This window comes from Hordeum vulgare, chromosome 2H (genome assembly GCF_904849725.1).
Source record: "Hordeum vulgare subsp. vulgare chromosome 2H, MorexV3_pseudomolecules_assembly, whole genome shotgun sequence".
NCBI lineage: Eukaryota > Viridiplantae > Streptophyta > Magnoliopsida > Poales > Poaceae > Hordeum > Hordeum vulgare.
Window position 1 is genome coordinate 644,330,601 of NC_058519.1, and position 20,312 is coordinate 644,350,912.

At 43.8% G+C, this 20,312-nt stretch overlaps 4 protein-coding genes across 4 annotated transcripts; all 4 read left to right on the plus strand.

The window, feature by feature from the left end:
* The first annotated feature begins 2,438 nt into the window (after positions 1 to 2,438).
* LOC123428302 (putative cysteine-rich receptor-like protein kinase 12) lies at positions 2,439 to 3,274 on the plus strand. Its single transcript, XM_045112498.1, has 3 exons — positions 2,439 to 2,682; positions 2,779 to 2,929; positions 3,032 to 3,274. The coding sequence occupies exons 1-3, from the start codon at positions 2,597 to 2,599 to the stop codon at positions 3,185 to 3,187; spliced, it is 393 nt and encodes a 130-aa protein (XP_044968433.1). The 5' UTR covers positions 2,439 to 2,596; the 3' UTR covers positions 3,188 to 3,274.
* A 596-nt stretch (positions 3,275 to 3,870) lies between these two features.
* Positions 3,871 to 6,828, plus strand: LOC123428301. Its single transcript, XM_045112497.1, has 6 exons — positions 3,871 to 3,955; positions 4,039 to 4,148; positions 4,237 to 4,349; positions 4,447 to 4,489; positions 4,692 to 4,783; positions 6,304 to 6,828. Exons 1-6 carry the CDS (start codon positions 3,891 to 3,893, stop codon positions 6,403 to 6,405), a joined length of 525 nt encoding a protein of 174 aa, XP_044968432.1. The 5' UTR covers positions 3,871 to 3,890; the 3' UTR covers positions 6,406 to 6,828.
* Positions 6,829 to 7,363: 535 nt separating this feature from the next.
* On the plus strand, positions 7,364 to 8,343 carry LOC123428303. Its single transcript, XM_045112499.1, has 4 exons — positions 7,364 to 7,438; positions 7,564 to 7,623; positions 7,752 to 7,929; positions 8,321 to 8,343. The coding sequence occupies exons 1-4, from the start codon at positions 7,364 to 7,366 to the stop codon at positions 8,341 to 8,343; spliced, it is 336 nt and encodes a 111-aa protein (XP_044968434.1).
* Positions 8,344 to 16,430: 8,087 nt separating this feature from the next.
* LOC123428890 (F-box/kelch-repeat protein At5g15710) lies at positions 16,431 to 18,033 on the plus strand. Its single transcript, XM_045112997.1, has one exon. It carries the CDS (start codon positions 16,431 to 16,433, stop codon positions 17,673 to 17,675), a length of 1,245 nt encoding a protein of 414 aa, XP_044968932.1. The 3' UTR covers positions 17,676 to 18,033.
* Positions 18,034 to 20,312: the final 2,279 nt, after the last annotated feature.

Sequence of the window (20,312 nt, forward strand, 5' to 3'; positions counted from 1 at the left end):
CTGGTGGGTGCTGCGGGCGGCGGGCGGCGGGCGGCGCCCACTGTTTCGCGTTTTTCTGGTTTCGTGCGCCACCCGCTCCATCTCCAAGTGGCAAATCTCACTATCTCAGCACACACTCAAAAAGTTGTGCATCTCCGTTTCAAAGGTGGACCGACCAAGTAACAAATCTCTATTATTAAAAGGGATCTGCGGTCGTGATGATGGTTCATCCTCAATCACCTCCCACGTAAGATTTGACACCCACGCGTAAAACAGGCAGCCCACCCGGCGTTCGACGTGGCCCAGAAATCAGCCCAACGAAAAAAAATCGCTAACACTCGCACACGTCTCCGCCTCCCCCACTCCCAACTCCCTCCCCATCCCGATCCCGATCCTCGCTGCCGCCGCCGGTTGTGCCCGTCACCTCTCCATCCGCTGCCGCGATCTAGTAAACTCCCTCCCCGTCCCGATCCCGATCCTCGCTGCCGCCGCCGGTTGTGCTCGTCGCCCCGTCACCTCTCCATCCGCTGCCGCGATCCAGTAAACTCCCTCCCCGTCCCGATCCCGATCCTCGCTGTCGCCGCCGGTTCTGAAGCACGAGCAACATTACAACGCGGGTGATGAGACGATGGGGCTGACAAGGAGGTAAGGTAGGCAGAGGCGAGTCAACTCCAACCTGCCCGGTCACCGGCCGGAGGGAAGAATGGCGGAGACGACAGGGACGGCTCCGAGATACGCGCCGCCGCGGCCGACGGAGAGAGAGCCGGGGCACGCACGGGTAGCATATAGAGGGAAAATGGGCACGCGCCTCCCGTGCCGCGACGGCCGTCGAGATCCGCTCCCGTTTCGCCGCCGGCGGGGTCGACACGCTCGACCTCCCTCGTCCAACCTCCTCCCGCAGGTTCCGTGGTGAAGAGGCTCGGGCGCCTACCCCACTACGTCGGCAAGTAAGCTAAGCTCCCCCCTCATCCACATTCATCCGTCCCTGCCTCTGCCTGTGATTAGTTCCAGACAGATCCTAATTTCAATACGCGCGGTGGCGTGAATTGATTCAGTTGCCGTACGTTGTCTTTAGCTGATGCAAATCTGCACGCCCATGCTGCCACTGGCGGAGAAAATTAAGGAATACTGATTTTGATTTCCCTACAGGCCCTGTCGTGTGCGATTTCGTCCAAGGGCATTCAAGTCTTTTCTCCACGCCAACTAAGTACTTCCTCCGTCTCAAAATAAGTGTCTCAACTTCATACTAGCTTTAGTATAAAATTGTACTAAGCTTGAGACACTTATTTTGAGAACAGAGGGAGTAGATTTTAGTGCCTGTCTGTCACCAATAGCAAACACACCAACTTAAAACATAAAACGATGCCATCCTTGTCATTCTCCCTCCAGTCAAGTCAACCGCGTCGTCTAATCTGGCTGCAATTGCATCGCCCCTCCTCTACCCACTGCATCAACGAGCTCCTTCCTTGTCGCGGCAGGAAGTTTCCAGGTTAGCACTGCTCAATTTGCTCATATTTGTTACTCGATTGTTCTCCCTGTTTATATGGTGTTTCGGATCCGATTCCTGCAAGTTCAGTTCAACTGTTGTAACAAGTGAACAAAGAAGAGGAAGAGTTACAATTTGCCTGTGAATTTTGCAAAGCTAGCTTTCTCTGGCTGAAAAAAGTATGGACATGCGAATTTTCGTTATTTCTACCAGGAAAATCAACTGCATGGATGGTGCGGCTGAAGGTCTACTGGTCATGCCGTTCGACTTATGACGAGAAATTACTAATGATTTCTCTGAGGAGCGGTTCGTTTGGGAAGGTTTACAAGGTAAAATTAATGATGTCTGTGGTTTCCTTACATCAATAATAACACAATACAACACAACCGGGCAACTATTAGCATCTTCTTGACCAAGAGTTGTATGGTGATTCTGTCAATATGCAAGATCCATGATCCAACCTTTGGTAGTCTCTACGCGGGTGTATATGTGCGCACGTGTTTATGATTTATTACACGTGTACTATATAATTGTCACATTACACGTGCTCGACATATGGCGCATAAGGGATTTTGCACCTATAACTGCCACACTCAAACATAGCGATTGCTGCTTCATAGAATTGCATGTGTTTATGAACGGAAAATTGAACCATGTGAAATTTTGGACAGGGAGTGCATCAAGACGGTGTAAAGATTGTTGTGAAGATGCTCTATGATATGCCAGGGCTCGATGATGAGCTATTTCAGAACGAGTTTAAAAACCTTACAAGGCTCAGACACCAAAATATTGTGCGGTTAGTTGGCTATTGCCATGATATTCAGGTAGTACAAGTAATGCACGAAGGAAAATTGGTTCTCGCTGAAAAGACACATAGGGCACTCTGCTTGGAGTATATGTCTAATGGAAGCCTTGACAAGTATCTTTCTGGTAATGATCTCCTTGATTTAGTTAGTATGTTAGGTTATCATTATCTTGAGAATTCTCCTTAAATGTGATAGATATGATTGGCATACATGCTATGGAATAATTAAGGGGATTTGCCAGGATTTGAAATACCTCCAGAATGAATTAAAGTCTCCTATTTATCACTTGGATTTGAAGCCAGCCAACGTATTGCTGGATGAGAACATGGTTCCCATAATTGCAGATTTTGGGATGTCAAGACTCTTCGGTGACGAGCAAACACAATCTACAAAAAGTTCTTTAGGAACAATGTAAGCATTCTTCATGTGAACTCAAATTTGTGAAGCTAACTACATTTTTTGTCAGATATATATCATCACTAACATTATGTATGATATATGATGCAGTGGATACTTACCACCCGAATACATATACTATAATTTAATCTCAAATAAGTTCGACATATTCAGTATGGGTGTTATAATCATGAAGATAATGGCAGGACGCGCGGGCTACTTCAATAGTGCTGACATGTCTTCCGAGGAATTCACTAATCTTGTAAGAGAACGTGTTGTCTATCGAGATCATGTGTACGTATTCCATAAATAATACTTTGGTTATTCTAATATATTACCGTTTTTGTGTGCTCTGACTTGGTAGGTGCAGGAAAGCTGGACGAACAGGCTACTTGAAACATCAAATCTCAGGAGGGCATATTCTGAACAAGTAAAGATATGCATTGAAGTAGGTTTAAGTTGTGTGCAGGAGGATCGGCAGGAAAGGCCAACTATACAGGATATTCTGCCGATATACTGAATGAGACAGAAACTACGTGTACTTATGCGGTAAGAAAGTACTTGTTGTCTTACTTGGTGCGAATTGATCACTATTTACATAGTAGCTTCCCCTTAAACTACGATGTTCTTCTTTTTTATAACAAGAGACTGAAAATATTTGGTGCACCATGAAAATATTATGCTAATGAACATGGATTTTTTCTTAGTTTGACTCAAGCATAGTCTATTTTAGATTAGTTCAATTGTACATGCGGCGCTTTCTGTGTATGTTTTAGAGCTAGGAACATGAAGCTGATGTTTATGGAGGTCTATGTATAGCAATGAAGAAAGATTAAAAAAGCAAAGAAAGAGCAGGAACCGAATGATTGGATAATTTCCTCAAATTACCACATGGTATTACTACCGCTCAATCTGGCTTCGGATGGAGGTAGAATTCGTGGTCAAAAGGCACTAGGCCTGCACCTGGGTGGCGAGGTCCAAGGAAGGAGCTGTGAATCAATTGAGCACACCAGGAATCAGTCTGACAATTGGAAGGCCCTTTTTTCTGGGCTCTGCTTCTAGACATTGGCACATAAGGATTTTCCATGTGCATATGGCCATTGCAGCTCCTTGACATGTCCAATTTCGCATTTTTATAAGTACATCAAAATGGTTTTTTTAATCAAAATGACGCAAAAGTGCAGAATAGTTTGTGCAGGATGCTCAAGATCCATTTGATAAACATGTCCAACATATATACCATGGATCCAAGTTTAATCAGTATGCTCAGTGTCTATTTTGAAATTCTGTTAGTTATCAGCCATCCAGTCAAATATGTCATCGACATGGAAAGATTTTGACCTCTGCTTCTTGCCTGGAATTACCTTTCAGGGATATAATAATTACTCCTATATCTACTTGTTTTGAAGAAAATGTTGGTCCTACAGGAACAAGATTAGATGGTGACTCGCCGAATGACATTCAAGATTACTCATCTGGTGGTAAATAAATAGCTAATTATGTTATTTAACTATATAAGATTCCAGGTCATTTCTGTTGATATAAGCATACCTCATACGTTTAACATAGGTGATTTATTACCTGGTATTGAGGGATTTCAAGTTGTCGGCAATCCTATACCAGGATCTACTCTAAGAGCATGTGGTTTTTCTATAAATGGTACTACACATTGTAATTTCCAGGTATGTTGTGTTCTGACTCTGGATTGTGATTATGTTATCTTTGTTGTGAGTTTCTAAACCTTGCAATAGACCTTTCACATGGGAATGTTGTTTTCAGTGGGTTCACTATCTTGAAGATGGCACTAGGCAATCTATTGAAGGTAAAGAAGCGAGTTTTTGGAGTTTTTTTTTGTAGTTTTTTGGATCTTTGATCCGAAGCATTGTACTTATAATGATTATCGTGTTTGAATAAAGTTACTGGTACTAAGAACAAAAGGTAAAGAAGGAAATTTGTCCTACAAGTGGATAATGCTGAGCAAAAAAGTAATTATACTGACTGATTCTGTATGTTCTGCAATTCAGGTGCTACGATGTACGACTATGTGGTTACTGCAGATGATGTTGGCGCTGTTCTTGTTGTAGAGTGCACCCCTATGGATGACCACGGTCGTCAGGTTGTTAGCAAGTATAGTTTAGGGCAATTTTTTCTCGTAGACTGCAAGCTCATGTGGTTAATACAACTTATAAGGGTTTTGTATAGTGCTCAATCCTTGATGTTACCAAACACATTATAGAACGATATTTTTTTGCAAATGGAGGAAGCAGACACAATTTTTGACAAAAAAGGTTCGTCCAAGACCTACCTAGGAAGATTTTCTTTCTCCCAGCGACAGTTGAGACCCATTTGCATATGTTCTTGAAACTAAAGGAAGCTAAGGGAAGTGGGTTTTCTGCAGCTCATTAAAAAAAATAAAGCTATGGCAAATAATTTGCTAAACCTGATTTGCTTTCCTTCAACTCTTGTAAAGTGAATTTACTCTAAACTTTGATCAAGATGACTATGGAAATTTGATATGTTCACATTATTTACCACTATCTTGATTGAAACCTGATTTTCCACCCTCAAGTTTTGAAGCATTTTGTGGCTTCACTCGTTATTCGTATATACTTTCTGTCTCATTTCTATTGTTATATACTTCCTCCGTTTCTAAATATAATCCTTTTTAGAGATTTCAACTGGGACTACATACGGATGTATATAGACTTACTTTAGAATGTAGATTCACTCATTCTGCTCCAGATGTAGTATGTATTGGAATCTCTAAAAAGGTTTATAATTAGGAACGGAGCGGAAATTGCTTTTGGTGACCGAGCTCCATGGAGGCCTTTAAATTTGAAATTCAAATTTCATGAAAATTCATATTTTTACATTTTAAAAAATTCTGAAAAAAAATACAGGGATAAGTGAAGTGTGTGTAAATTTTCAGAAAAAAATACATTGAAATGAGGGCTGTGCAAAAAAAACAAATCTAAGACTTTTTTACACATGACACTATTCATCATTTCAGGTCATGAATTTGTCTTTTTTGTGCAGATCGTATTTCAAGGTATTTCATCCTAAATTTTTGCACACATACGCATAACATCCTTCTTTACTTCCATATTTTTTCAGATTTTTTTGAAACCGAAAAGTTTGAATTTTGAATTATTCAAAAATTTCGGCCTCCATGGAGGCCGAGCTCCAAACGTCCGCACTCGGAACGGAGGGAGTATAAACTATATGTAGTTTTAACTTGTGTGCTGGTAGGCTGATCTTGTTCTATTATTTTTGTTTCACCATTTGTTGCATTGTGAACCATAACCTGCATGCTAAACAGCTTGTAAAGCACAGCCTATCCTTTAAAATGCCATTTCTTCATCTGACTTATTTACATAAACCTCATTACATGTGTATTTCTTGTTTCTCTTCTAAAAAATTTCAAACGATAATTTACGCTTGTAGTTCACATGTTAATTTTCATTGATGATTTTTTAGCTTCCAACGATCCTATTTATTATCTAGCTGAGTGAAATTTACTTGCATCTTTTTCCAAATGCATGGGTCTGAAATTAAATTATGTACACCACTAACACATGAATCTGTTATGTCTTCTTTGAGATTTTGACTTGTATGAGTTGCTTCTATTTATTGTAGGGTCATTTGCTGATGGAGTTTGCTAACAGTAAGCAAAAGATAACCTGTGGTAAGTTTATGTTGTTTGTATTGTTGCCTCTTGGTCCTGGATCTCTGATATGATAAATTGTGACATTGTCAAGCTCTGCTTTAACATTATTGGATCAACATTGTAATTGACGTCTTCTTACTTTCATATTTTGAAATTTGCAAAGTGTCTAGGCACTGCTACTTACTAGGAGGATCTGCCGTCGTCGTGATGGTTCGACCATCTTCCCACCTACGAGGGAAACATCGACCAAAAACCCACCCGTCGCGGGAAGGCCACGATGGCACGAGAAGGATTTTTTTTCTAACTCAGGCCACGTAACACACGAAAAGGTTCGTGCTCGTCGCCGACTCATTCTCTGTACACCCACGGAAGTTAGATCTCTCCCCCTCCCTTCTTCACCCCGCATCCCCTTCCCCACGCACGCAAACGCCTTACCCCCTCCCCCGCCACGACCTCGCCGTCGCCGCCACCACACACCCGCCTAACCAGGAACCCAGGACCGCCGCCATCCAAATCGCCGCAGGATGATGGCCGCTCGGTGGGCCAGCGGCAGCAGCACCAGCAGCAGCTGTGCGCTCTATGAGGGATCCAACCTCCCCTTCTGCTGCGACGCGTGCGTCAACAGAAGGTACGCCCCTTCTTCGCCCCGCCGCCCGTCCGTCCCCGATTCGGTGGAAGCTCGCCCTCTCCCCGCGTCGTATTTTTTTGGGGTATGCGCAGGCTGTTTGAGTACCACGCGGCGCTGCGCTTGAGGAGGAACCTCCGCGACACGTTCCAGTCCCACATAACCGCACGCCTCGAGGCCAAGGTTAGTCCATCGCTCTTGTTGTGCCCGTCCTCACCCCGTCGTCAATGAGAAGGCGAGGACTTGCTCAGCGGCTGCAGCCTCGAAGGCCTACACCGGTGCGCCACCGCTACCGCTCCCCCACATCAGAGATCGGATATTGTTAGGCAGGCGCTCAAGTTGGATGCGACGCTGTCGGTGGAACAGGTGTTTTCCGTCAGGCTTTACGAAACAGAAAACGATGGATGACGTTGTTGCCATCCGTTGCACGCGGCCACCGTGCGGTGAAGCTACAGCCCTACCTGCATAAACTGATTGATGTAAGCACGCTTCCTGTCTCGATGCCTAATTTTATGTCTCATGTTAAGTTATCCTTGGTTTGTATTCATTATGCCTAATTTTTTGCTCTCAGTGTTTAATTCTTCTTGTGTGTTTGGAATTACAGGCCTTATTCCCGGATTGGGTCTCGTTGACCACAAACCTGGAGACATACAAGATCAATGAGGTAGAGGTCGTTCAATTTGTTTAGTTATCTATTCTTTTCCCCCAAAGTTGGATCCTTTTGTCATGCGCGTCTTCCTCCTGTAGATGTGATCATTAGTAGTAACTAAGTTGGATTGTTGTTTCATGAAGTTGATCAGGTTGGTGCTCATGCCGTGGTGGTATGTTTGCATTATGCGCTCGCTCTCAACACAAGGACTCCATAAAGACCCAAAGAGAAGCAAAGCAACAATAAAGCTATGTATAAACCGAACATGTAGGGGTAGCCTGCAAGTTGCCGGTCATATTCAGGTTGCTCTTAATGTCCACGGTAAGAATAGATATCCTAAATTTCTATACTTTTGAATTCTAATTACAATTATGAATATTTTGCTTTGCAGAACTTTCGAACTACTTAAATTAAGAAGTTGATGACCTTTGAATGTGTAGAAAAGTAGCAAAGAGACTGTTGCCGAGCTTACAAACTAATATGCCCAACATGCACGCATCCCATTTACTCTTCTAGACTGTCCAAACCACTATGCCCAGCTTACAAATAACTATGCCTCCCATGTATAGCATATGCTGGCTTTTTTATGTCCAGAAAAAGACTGTCCAGACAACACCTATGGTCAATTTTAATTCTCAACGTCTGTTTGTTTGGTACACATTATTTTCTAAATAAATGTCAAATTTTGACAGACGGTATATATTTATAACAGAGTCAAACATGCTACCCGCATAGCCTTTTCTTGGTGGTATATGAATAAACTTCTAAGGCATGGATAATAATTGTGGGTTCTCACTTACTATGTACTCCCTTCGTCCCAAAAAGCTTGTCCCCATGGCATTTTTGGGATTTAGTCCTTACTGTTTCACCGACCAAACCCAAAGTCCACCTTCTTCCTCGCTCTCTTCCCTGTTCTCTCCCGACTGATCGCCGCCCCACACCGCTCCTCTCCACCACCGCTCCTCCTGCCCCACGTCGCATGCTTCTCCTCCAGCAGCACGCCACCTGCTCCCCCACCCTCCCCATCCCACGCCACCTTCGCCTTGCTTCCCCCATGCCACGCTGCGGCCTCCTCGTTCCCCACCATGAAGCTTGGTTTTTTTAGTCGATCTGCTGTCCGACGGCGCGACGACCAACTAGGTGAAACGGATCTGGTATTGGGAGCTGGAGCTGTCTGAGCTTGCCATCCTGCACTGGAGTCGTTTGAGCATGCCGCCCTGCGCTGGGAGGTCGACGTTGACCCGTACCGGGTGCCGTCTCCAGGGTGGAGGAGCTTGCCGGAGTAAAAGGTATCTTTTCCCCTTCTCTTCCCTTGGATCTCTTTCAATTTTTTCTTCATCTTGTTTTCACCCCGTTCTAGCTCCCCAACCGTGACCTCGTCATATGGAACTGCATCACCCAGTTCCCACGCCCGGGCGATGCGCTCGCCCAGGGCCTGCACCACCAAGTTCCCACGCTCCTCTCCCAGGGGCTGCTCTTTGTCTGGCCTGACGAGAATGGCTGGGACAAGGCCAACGCTACCAAGCCTCCAATGTAAGTATGTGCGCCAACTCTGCAGCTGTGCTGCTGTGCCTCTTGGCTGCAAAATTCAGTTGAGAGGCAGTAAAATAATATCAGTAGAGGAATGATGAAGTGTTGCTGTGAATGCGAATGAGCATTAACAAGTTTGTTTACGTCACTGCCATAGCTGCCCGAATGCAAATGAGCAGCCACAAGTCTGTATGTATTATGACATTGCCATCCATAGCTGCAAATCGCTTTAGATAGATAGAATTGCCCCAAAACTATGTGGTAAATTTGGTTCAGAATATTTACTGAATTTTAACAGTTAATGGAGCACCAAATTTAACTGATTTTTGACTGAATTCAGTTAGCTCATAGAGAATTAGAGATACAACATCTTTCACATTTCATGTTTTCCTGAAGCTTTTTGTAGCCTTCAATATTATTCTTCCAGGCCATCGGGGGAGCTCTAGCGGCAGCACAAGGAGCAGGGCAGCGGAGCACCAGCACTGGCACGAGCGCAGGCAGGCGAGCAGCAGCGGCATGGGTAGAGATCCACCAGCGGTGGGGGAGAAGCAGGGGAGAAGCACGGGCAGACGAGCAGCAGTGGCATGGGTAGAGATCCACCGGCGACAGGGAGAAGCACGGGCAAACGAGCAGCAACAACATGGGTAGAGATCCACCGGCGACAGGGGAGAAGCATGGGTAGACGAGCAACAACGGCATGGGTAGAGATCCACCGGCGACACGGGAGAAGCACGGGCAGAGCTCAACTGAGGTCCAGGTCAGATCATGGGCAGGTTCGTAAAATGCTTCGAATAGTCGGCATCGCTGAATTTTACATCCATAGTCAAATGCTACCATGTGTTAGGAAGTTTATGTTGATATGTGATTCTGATATGTTCGCCGAATGCGGATGTGGGAAAGGTCACACGATTGGTATATACAAACCATATTGGTATTATTTTTAGCATGCTCTGGAGTGAAATACAATAACTACGGAATGATGTTTAAACAATTTCTGTTTTGGTTCGGCGATGAGTTTTTTCTTTTATTTCCTTCTTGGTTCAGTTTGGAACCAACCTTCTAAGTAACTGGAATTTGATTTATAATATTAGGTCAGTGATTGCATTGTAAAAGATTGGCTTATGTTATTTGACCCTTGACATTATTTTCTTGTTGTCTGTATGAACCAGAAACAAATATATTGCAAATATCTAAAGTGAGATGGTCTATTTTTTCGCTTGCTTTTCAGGTGCTTGCAACATGGTTTTGTTTTTGGGACACATTGTTCATCCCCTAATAATACTTATCCCTTTTGTGATTTATGTGCATGTTATGCAGCCAATTCCAGCAGTTATGTTTGGTAATAAAGTAGAGAGTCATGCTACATAACGATACAAGGAAGATACCGAAGGAGGTTTTGCAAGTGCTTCGAGTTTAAGTATACATCTTCTTGAATCCATGTGCCGAAACCTTCATCTTTACCTTGAGGTATGATCTGCTTTCAACATCATTTATTTAGTTAATGTGTCATTGAAGTGTTGAACATCAAGTTATAATTTACATCCTATATTTTCACCATTGATGCGCTGCAAGTATTAATAAAAAAATATGTGTCCGGGTGAAAGTTATAAATTATCCTTTTTAAAAAGAATCATCCGTTTTGTTGAAATTTCATTTTATGCATTTTTGTGCCCACGAATGATATTATTATCTCTTTGTAGTTTTGTCGTCCATGCACTCTATCGTTATCAGTAGAGGCGCACATCGATTTTTTTTCCTTCTCCGAGTTTTCATTATTTCTTATTACATTTAACCATGGGAGTGGGTTGTAGGCATCGTTGTGTTCTGGATCGGGTATGTGGATTTTCTATGAGTTTTCCTTTTATAAGATGGATATTTGTGCTTAAGAACTAATTATATTGATTTATTCTTGCCTTCTTGTACACAGAGAGAAAACCATAAGTCTATGGTTCCTCGTATTGGAGTGAGGCTTTTATTGCATGGAAATTACAACACCAAAACTTCTTTCCACTCTCAAGGAGGTCAAATGGTCCCTCTTGGGGGCGAAGAGGACATTCTTGAAATTAAGGTGATACATCAAAGAGAAGTTCTTGAACGGAATATGCTACTAGCGAGCTTCTCCCAAGTCATTTGAAGGATATAGGAAAACTTTCATGAGAATTGATATGAAGGTCGGATGTTTTGTAGTAGACTAGCAAAAGGGCCCGTGCGTTGCAACGGGAGAAAAAAATACCACACGCTTTTAATCTTTTTATAATCATTTTGATTTATTAAAATAATAAGCTAACTAATTAATGTAGTCAGTCCTATCCTATTTTGTTGAGAAATCAACCCGTTCATTGTTAATTCCACCATGATGAGAAATTGAGCGGGACAAGCAAAGCAAAACATAGAGGCTACGTGAATTGATCAATGTATTGTTATTTTATTTCACTCATGGGGTAGAGAATGTGGGATTAGATGACAAACTGAAGGTGGTGTTCCATTCTTTGTCTCTACAATAATACAATCTTACATTCAATACATTCATTCATCAGCAAACAAAACCCCACGAAACAAAATTTCTTACCGGTGCTTGGCACACGGTTGGAGGCATGGGGAGGGGATCTTACCAAATGATGAGTTCCTGCCGGAGGAGGGGATACGATGAGGGAAGCAAGGGTTAGGCGCCTCTATCTGGCCATAAGGAGTCGCCGTTGCCGCGCCATAATCTCGGAGTTCCCTGTGTGAGCCATGGAGGTCCGCCTCCACCTGCAAGTACTTCGCTCCACCGCGTTGCCGCCGTTCTGCATCGAGCAGACGCATCATCCCAAGTCGTTGTAGCTGTCGCGTTGATTTGATCCAGAAGCTGTGCTCAAACGTCGAAACGGGGCATCAAGCGGGCAGAAGTACGGCCGCGGAGGCGGGTGGGTTGAGATCGACAACAGTGGTGGTTGAGGTCGGCCGCGGCGACGAGTGGTGTGGCAGCGGCCTGGGCACAGGCCAGGGTGGACCAGGGTCGACGCGATGCGCTCGAGCGCCGCAACGGGGGCAGTGAGCGGGGAGAGGTACGGCTGATGCGTACGGGTATAATTTTTGCAGCAAATCATTTTTTTCATTGCAGATAAATGATGGAGCGTGGGTTGAATAACAAAAATTACACGGATTTTTTTTATAAAAATGACGCGATGGGTTTTCCGACAGAAGCGATAGCCTCTTTATTATTAGGTATAGATATGCCTCTCGTGTAGGTCTTTTCTACTTTGGGTTTGGGAGTAGTCTATGTGGTTTGAGAGAGTATATTTTCCAGAAAATAAGATCTTATTATTGTGTTTCTATACTCAACGAAGTTCATGTTTCGTTTCTTTTTGTTGTGACAGGTCCTTTTTAAGTTTCCTTTCATATAGTTACAAGAGGTATTGCTTAAGTATCCTTTCAACTAACTAATTCTCATAAAAGGAGATTGAAATAATAATTTGAATTGACAGAAAAAACTCCCTCTATTATATATTAGTTGCTGCTAATTTAGGACAACTTTATACTAAATTAATCATAACTAATATGAAACGGAGGGAGTATAATATATAAAAGCACAAGATTTAAAAGAGTGCTCGCAAATGATGTTGAGAAAAATGGTGAAGGGAGAGAAAGGATGATTGCCTGAGAAGAATGAAGAGGGAGAGAGAAACAATTTCGCGTGTAGGAGTTGAAACCATGGGTTGGTATGATCGACACATATTCTTTAGTTGGAAAGTTATTTAATCACTGTTTTATGTTCCCTATATAAAATATTCATTGTCGAGTAATCTTTTCACATCATATTTTGTATTCCCGTGGCAACGCACGGGCATCCAACTAGTCTATGATTAAATGGTACTCCCTCCGTCCCGTAATTCTTGTCATTGCTTTAGTTTAATTTTTGAATTGAAACAACAACAAGTATTATGAAATGTAGGGAGTACTAAAACAATAGTATTCTCTGTTCAGCAAGTTCAAATCTGAATTTGACAATGGTACTCGTATTTATCTGGATATATTTCGAGCTTTATGGTAATGTGCATTCAGTGGAAGGAGACGTTCACATCGATCATAAAGGTTTGTGTGGCAACTTCGTTCATTTTAAGATGACGTGTTGACTCACTCTTTTGTAGGTATTCATATAAATAAAAGGTGTGTATATGTTTATAGGGATAAGTATATATATGTGTATGTATGAGTGGAATATTGTGTTTTAAAAAATTAAATCAACAAAAGTGTTTCATTCATGTGCCTCTATAACGGCCTTGTTCTCTGGTCACGAAAAGTTCCGGCTTTCTATAAAATGGACGCACGACGCATCGAATCCACACATTATGGAGAGTCATGATGATTCATTTTCGGTATAGATATCTCGCAAACCTTCGCTGGAATGGGATCACAACCGATGCCCCTGGATATGATGGTGGCAGCCTTGTAAAATGTCACACTTGTCGCATAAAATGCCATCTTTACGCAGATTTGGTCAAACGGGTCGGGTAAATCGGGCCGGTCCGACAGCCCGCGTGCCTGGTACGACACGGGCCCGGGCCCGCACGGGCTAATCGTGCTTGGGATCGGCATGAAGCACGCCTCGGGCCGTGCCTGGAGGCTGTGCACGCGGGACGACACGACACGGCCGTTCATATATTTTCAGATTTTTTTAATATATATATATATATACATAACATATGGCATAATAGATCCAAAAATAAACCCATGCGGCTAAAAATATGCGACCCAGCGTGCTAATCGGGCCAACATGCCGGCCCGTTTAATAACGGGGCCGTGCCTAGGCCTGGAGGCGCAACCCACGGGCCGACACGGTACGACCCGACTAATAAACGTGACTGGGCGAGTCGTGTCGTGCCGGCCCATTTGGCCAGGTATGCTGTGGTGTTGGCACTTACCATCCCTATTGGCACTACGAGCAAAAACCCTAACGATAACATCGGTTAAAGGGTGTACTACTGTTACGGCGCTACAGCTAACAATTAGCAGTAGCGTGAGTCGTCCAGCGCTTAATGTATCACTAGCGTATTTTCGTATACGTGCTACTGTTAACTATCAGCAGTGCGTGTTCGTATCCCGCATCACTACTAATCACGCGTATTTATATATATATTTACTAGCAAAAGGGCCCATGCGTTGCAACGGGAGAAAAAAATACCACACGACACACGCTCTTAATTTATAAAAAATGTCTATAATTTAAGAATTTATAGTTATGATACAAATAAAGATGGTCTTATCCTACAAAAATGCAGTTCAAAATTTCACAGGTCTTCTATTTTAACACGGCTTGCATGTAGATTTAATACGTACAAAGAATCAGTCAAGTGACCTTCAGTTTCATCTCTAATCCTGATTTTGTTGACGTGCTCATCCCCAACCCGGATGAGTACCAGTATGAAAGAAAGACGAATAATGACTTATTTATTAAGATTGCACCCTAGATAGTATTTTTATTAAACATTTAACAGATAAAATAATATCATATTTAAATTCTACATATTCTTCTAATCAAATTCCATGTATAATATGTTAAATTTAAAGTTACGGTTTAAAAGATATGAGTATTTAAAAAAATATTTAATATATACTACGAGTTTAATGTCATAAACAGTAAGGGCTTTTTTGTAAAATCACCTCGGTGGGTTTTCCGACGAAAGCGATAGCCTCTTTATTATTAGGTAAAGATATTGTATTTTCACACGGTTATACATATTGAAATATAACATCAATAAAAAATTGAAAAAAAACAACATTTAGATTAAAGTAGATGAAATGCAAGATACCAAATTGAATTAGATAAAAATACGATATTTTCTTGTAATTCAACTTGGTCACCTGCTTTCATCCACTTTAATCTAATATATGTCAGATAATAGCTCATTATTCATTTTAATCTAATACATGTTATATAACTTATTATCTTCGTAATCATCTAATAACTCATCATCATCTTAATTATGTCAAGTTAATCACTGCTACATAATGTCATAAACCAGAAAACTCCTCTATCATAGGACCTAGTCCTCTCTCCTAGGTAAAATGTCATAAAACAGAAAACACCTAGATCTTCATGATGAAGCAAAGAGATCTAACAGTCTCCAATTTGTGATTTACGGTCTTCCTTTATTTGTCTCCATGCTTCAACTTAAAGTTTTCCTTGTGTTTGTGGTCAGTCGAGTATGGAAAAGCGAAAGTGACACTTGCACGATAAGTAATTGTCATATCATCTTTGTCATGTATCAACGGGGGCACAACATCCTTTGACAATTTATGTTGAAGACCATAATAATAGTCTAGTTAACAATGTAATTTACATACTAGTAGCATAACTAGTAATGCAATTTACATAATAATAGTGTAGTTAGCAATTTTTATCAAAATATTTGCGTGAATGTTATCAACACTCAACCTATGCACCAGTGACATGTATTTTGTATAATTTTGGCCAACTCCATAATACATGTCTTCCTTAGTAGACATGACATTACTAACAAACATGATAAGGAAATTCTTCTTCTCCCAAGTTAGATGTAATGCATAAGTGTGTGTCTATGCTTCCAATGTGGACCCACAAAAGAGTTTCCTTCATGTGTAACTTCAAACGACATTGTTCTCCTGCCACGGAAAGTTTCAGCTTTTTTGTTGATAGACCCATAGTGCATTCGAATCCACACGCTCTAGAGAGTCACGACAATTTAGTTTCGATATAGATATCTAGCGAACGTTCCTCCCAGTTGGCGAAGCTGGCGGCGAGGCCATACAACAAGAAGGCGGTGAGCCTCTACGATAGCCCGACAAATATTAACTTCTGTATCAACAATCTGAGGTCCCGACGTTCATCGACAGCACCCCCCGATTTCATGTTATGCAATGTTTTCCAAATTATACTTTGTCTGGGGTTCAAATTTCATGTAATACATTGTAGTTCAAATTTCATGCCATTTCCGACCTCACACGCATCGGTCTCGGGTTTATCGAGGAAGAGGAAGCGAGGCGCGTCCATTGCCCGTCCGATCAACCGGTCGGTTCGCCCAGAACCCGGCGACGGCGACCAACCACACCCCGTTCCGTTCCGAACGCGCCGAAAACGTAACGGAACCCGCTGCCCCCGCTCCGCTCCGTTCCGTTCCGTCACCCCCGGCGTCGTGCTCCCCCGTTTCGCAGCGGGTGGGGCCCGCCGGCCCGCCGACTCCGTCCAAAAAGAGAGACGGTGGAGCGCAGCGACCCCAGAGGAAATTCGAGATTTCGCCCACCCCGGCCGGATCCCCGCTCCGATCCCGGCGATGGACGTCAACATGCGCGAGATGGCGGCGCGGCTCACCGCGGCGGCGTCGGCGGGGGCGCGCGCGGCGGCCGCCGCCGCGCGCCCCACCAGCCCGTCCCGGCCGCGGACCAGGCCGCGGGGCCTGGACGAGGAGACCTGCGCGGCGACGCCGGCGCCCTCGGCCGCCGCCGCGCCGCCCGCCGACGTGCCCATGGACGCCGACGTCTGGGCCGCGCTCCCGGACGACCTGCTCCTCGAGGTGCTCGCCCGGGTCCCGCCCTTCCTCCTCCCGCGCCTCCGCGCCGTCTCCCGCCGCTGGGCCGCCGCCGTGCCGCGCGACCCGGCCTTCCTCGCCGCCCACGCCGCCGCGCCCTCCCACGGGCCCTGCGTGCTCGCCTTCGCCCGGGGCTCCGCCCCCACCCACTGCGCCGCGCTCAGCCTGCCCCTCCGCGCGCGCTACAGGCTCCCCCTCGGCTTCCTCCCCGCCTGGGACCTCTGGCTCGTCGGCTCCTCGGGGGGCCTCGTCTGCTTCTCCGGGTTCGACGGCTCCTCCGTCTTCCGCACCCTCGTCTGCAACCCGCTCACGCAGGCCTGGCGGCTGCTCCCGGAGATGCATCACAACCAGCAGCGCCAGCTCGTGCTCGCCGTCGACAGGAAGCTCCGCTCCTTCAAGGTCATCGCCACCAGCGATGTCTACGGGGAGACGCTCCCCACCGAGGTCTATGACTCCAAGGCGGACAGATGGTCACTTCACCAGATGATGCCCGCCGAGAACCTCTGCTCCTCCAAGATGGCCTTCTGTGACTCCCGGCTATACCTGGAGACGCTCTCGCCGCTCGGGCTGATGATGTATAAAGTGGATGCCGGCAAATGGGAGCATATCCCAGCGAAATTCCCCCGGTCGCTGCTCGATGGGTATCTCGTCGCCGGAGCTCGCAAAAGGCTCTTCTTGGTGGGAAGGATCGGGCTTTACAGCACGCTGCAGAGTATGAGGATCTGGGAGCTGGATCATGGTAGGAGTGTCTGGGTGGAAATAAGCAGGATGCCGCCCAAGTACTTCAGGGCTCTGTTGAGGTTGTCTGCCGAGAGATTTGAGTGCTTTGGGCAGGACAACCTCATCTGTTTCACGTCGTGGAACCAGGGCAGAGGTCTCCTATACGACGTTGACAAGAAGGCTTGGTCGTGGATTGCTGGCTGCGCAAGCCAATTATGCAATACTCAGTTCTGCTTCTATGAGCCAAGATTTGACACATCGATCTATTGATGGTGACAACAAGCTGCATTGCGAAGATTTCAGCTCAAATGCTTTCGGCGTTGAAGTTCAGTTGCCCGTTTGATGTTCTACTGGATCATTCCTGTTAGCTGTATCAATTGTCAAGTGCTAGGTGAATAGTGTCTTCTTTGAGCCAATAAATTTTACATTTCTAGTACTTGACTTGAGCCACCAGTTTTCTCAAGTCATGCCATCAGAGATCCTTCACTACTCCAGCAGTTAGAAGTATCGTTACAGATACAATTGGAGGTCTGCCTGCTCCCATTCCCATTATTTTTTAGCAAACAGTGACTTGTAAGTGGTTCCATTTCCATATCTGAAATGAAAAGGATCTCGTGATGTTTTATCCGAATAGTGTTCAGTTACATTTTCTGCAAGTTAAAAACATGAGTTCACTTGATCTGTGATGGTAGTTAACCATATGAGTGAGCATATGATACTGGTTTCATTGGAATGTCAACCATATTCATATGTTATGGGGTCTTTTGATATCAAAAACAGCCTATTCCTTCTCAGCTTTGATATGCACACCAAGCAACGTGTTTTTGTTTTGGATGTATGAGTGCATGGTGGACTGAGCCCTTAGGATGACTTCCTTTAAGCTCAGTGTGTGGTTTACTTGTTTGCCAGTGATTCCATCCAGGCATTGTAGACGGTGTCCTTAGCTATGCATTTTACCAGCTAATCAGCCGAACACTATCGAATGTTCACAACTTTTCTGCACCCACAAATCACCCCCCTGAAAGTGAATGTTCCACTGACATATAAAGATTACAGCTTTTAGGTCCACTAGGATCATCTACTCGAAAGACCAAAGCATTTGATCCAATTTGTGTAGCATTAACTGAAATTGCTTCTGCAGCATTTTCCAATTTCTGTAGCATTAATATTCCACTGACATATACTCAGCTTCCAGGTTCACTAGGATCATCTACTCCAAAGACCAAAGCATTTGATCCAACTTGTGTAACATTAACTGAAATTGCTTCTGCACTTTGCTACGCGAAACAATATAATACAAACATGATGCATCATCAGTTCTCGAAAAATATCAAGCACTCCCTCTGTAAGGAAATATAAGATCGTTTAGATCACCACTTTAGTTATCTAAATGATCTTATATTTCCTTACAGAGGGAGTATATGAGTGCAGAATGCCTGTCCATAGAAACTGTACCTGCACTACTTAAGCACTCTATTAATCTGTTACTTGTTGTGAGAGTGACATGGCCAAAGAAATGGAGATAGTATCCTCTAGGAGAAAAAATTATTCTGGCATGACCTTTGTCAATCTTTTATGTTATCGCTCATGTGTTGGACGATATGTGTTCCACTTAGTAAGATGTTGAATTGAGGGCTTTCAATAATATGCTTACTAAAATACATTTGGTTGCTGGCTTGCTGCTTTGTGATGCCGTATGGAGACAAAGTGATCCTGTGGTAAATAATTGTATGCGGTAAGCTGGACAAACATTATGTAAGTGTAGATCTGCCTTTCCACTTCATTTGCTAAAAATGTAAGCCAGCTACCTGTTTCCTTTGGATTAACTTCTCGGAGTTTGGTAGCTAGCTCTCATGTAACATTGTAACGCTGGTGCCAGTGTGTGGACGAGATTATTATTTAGTCCAATGCTGCATATGTCTTGGCACATATTAATCTACCTGGTTCAGGCTATCATTTTCGTTATTTTAGGGGACAGCAAACTCTTCTGATCTTCCCAGGCTCCCAGCTAATAGCAGGGAAGTTGTTGACATCAGTCAAGCTGTTGATTGACAAACAGAGTTGCTAAGTTATACTGCTATGCATGTTGGCACTATGCTTGAGGTTGAGGGCTGGTTGATAGTGCTATGTCTGTAACAGGTCAACCATCATGATTGCACGACTGCAGATATTCAATTTGTTGCAAGATCTACTTTGTGTTCCCTCTTAATTTCTTTGATTGCAGCTTCTCAAGAATGAGCAGTATCCCTGGTCAACAGCCAGGTGATTTTTTGTTTATTTTATCTGTTGGTGATTGTTTGCTTAGTTTATTGGTTATAAAACATTCTTGTTAGCCTGATCATATGTTGTTAAGCAGTAACTGGCTTCAGAACTGGTTATGTCAAATGCTCAAATTAATCTTGGTGCAGACAGTATGGACAGCTGTTAACAGTACCATTATATTAGGGGCATCCATGACTATCTGGTGGAGATTATCTATCTCTGTTCTTTATCTTCTACTCCCTCTCTACCTAAATAATTGTAGTTGTGGAGAACCAGTCTAGATACAGAGGGAGTATTTAAATCTTTATCTTCTATTCATTCTGTACAGAGGGAGTATTTAAATTCATCAAAAGGGAGTACCGTACAGTCCGGCCTTGGCAACTGAAATTAGCTTGGGTGCTGCTTTCAGCCTTATTATTGCCAACAGAAAGCATAATGCACCTGTGATTAAGATAGGCTGCTCCCTGTCTGCGCAATTATGCAAGGTAACAGCAGTAAGAAAAACTGCCCATTTCTTATTTCTTACATTTTTCAACTGATCTTTGCGAGTTGACAAACAACTTACCATTCCCAAAGACAACATTTTTAATCTTGTCAGATTTGAACGCAAAGAAATTCGGATATCAGAACCATCGCAAGACGAGC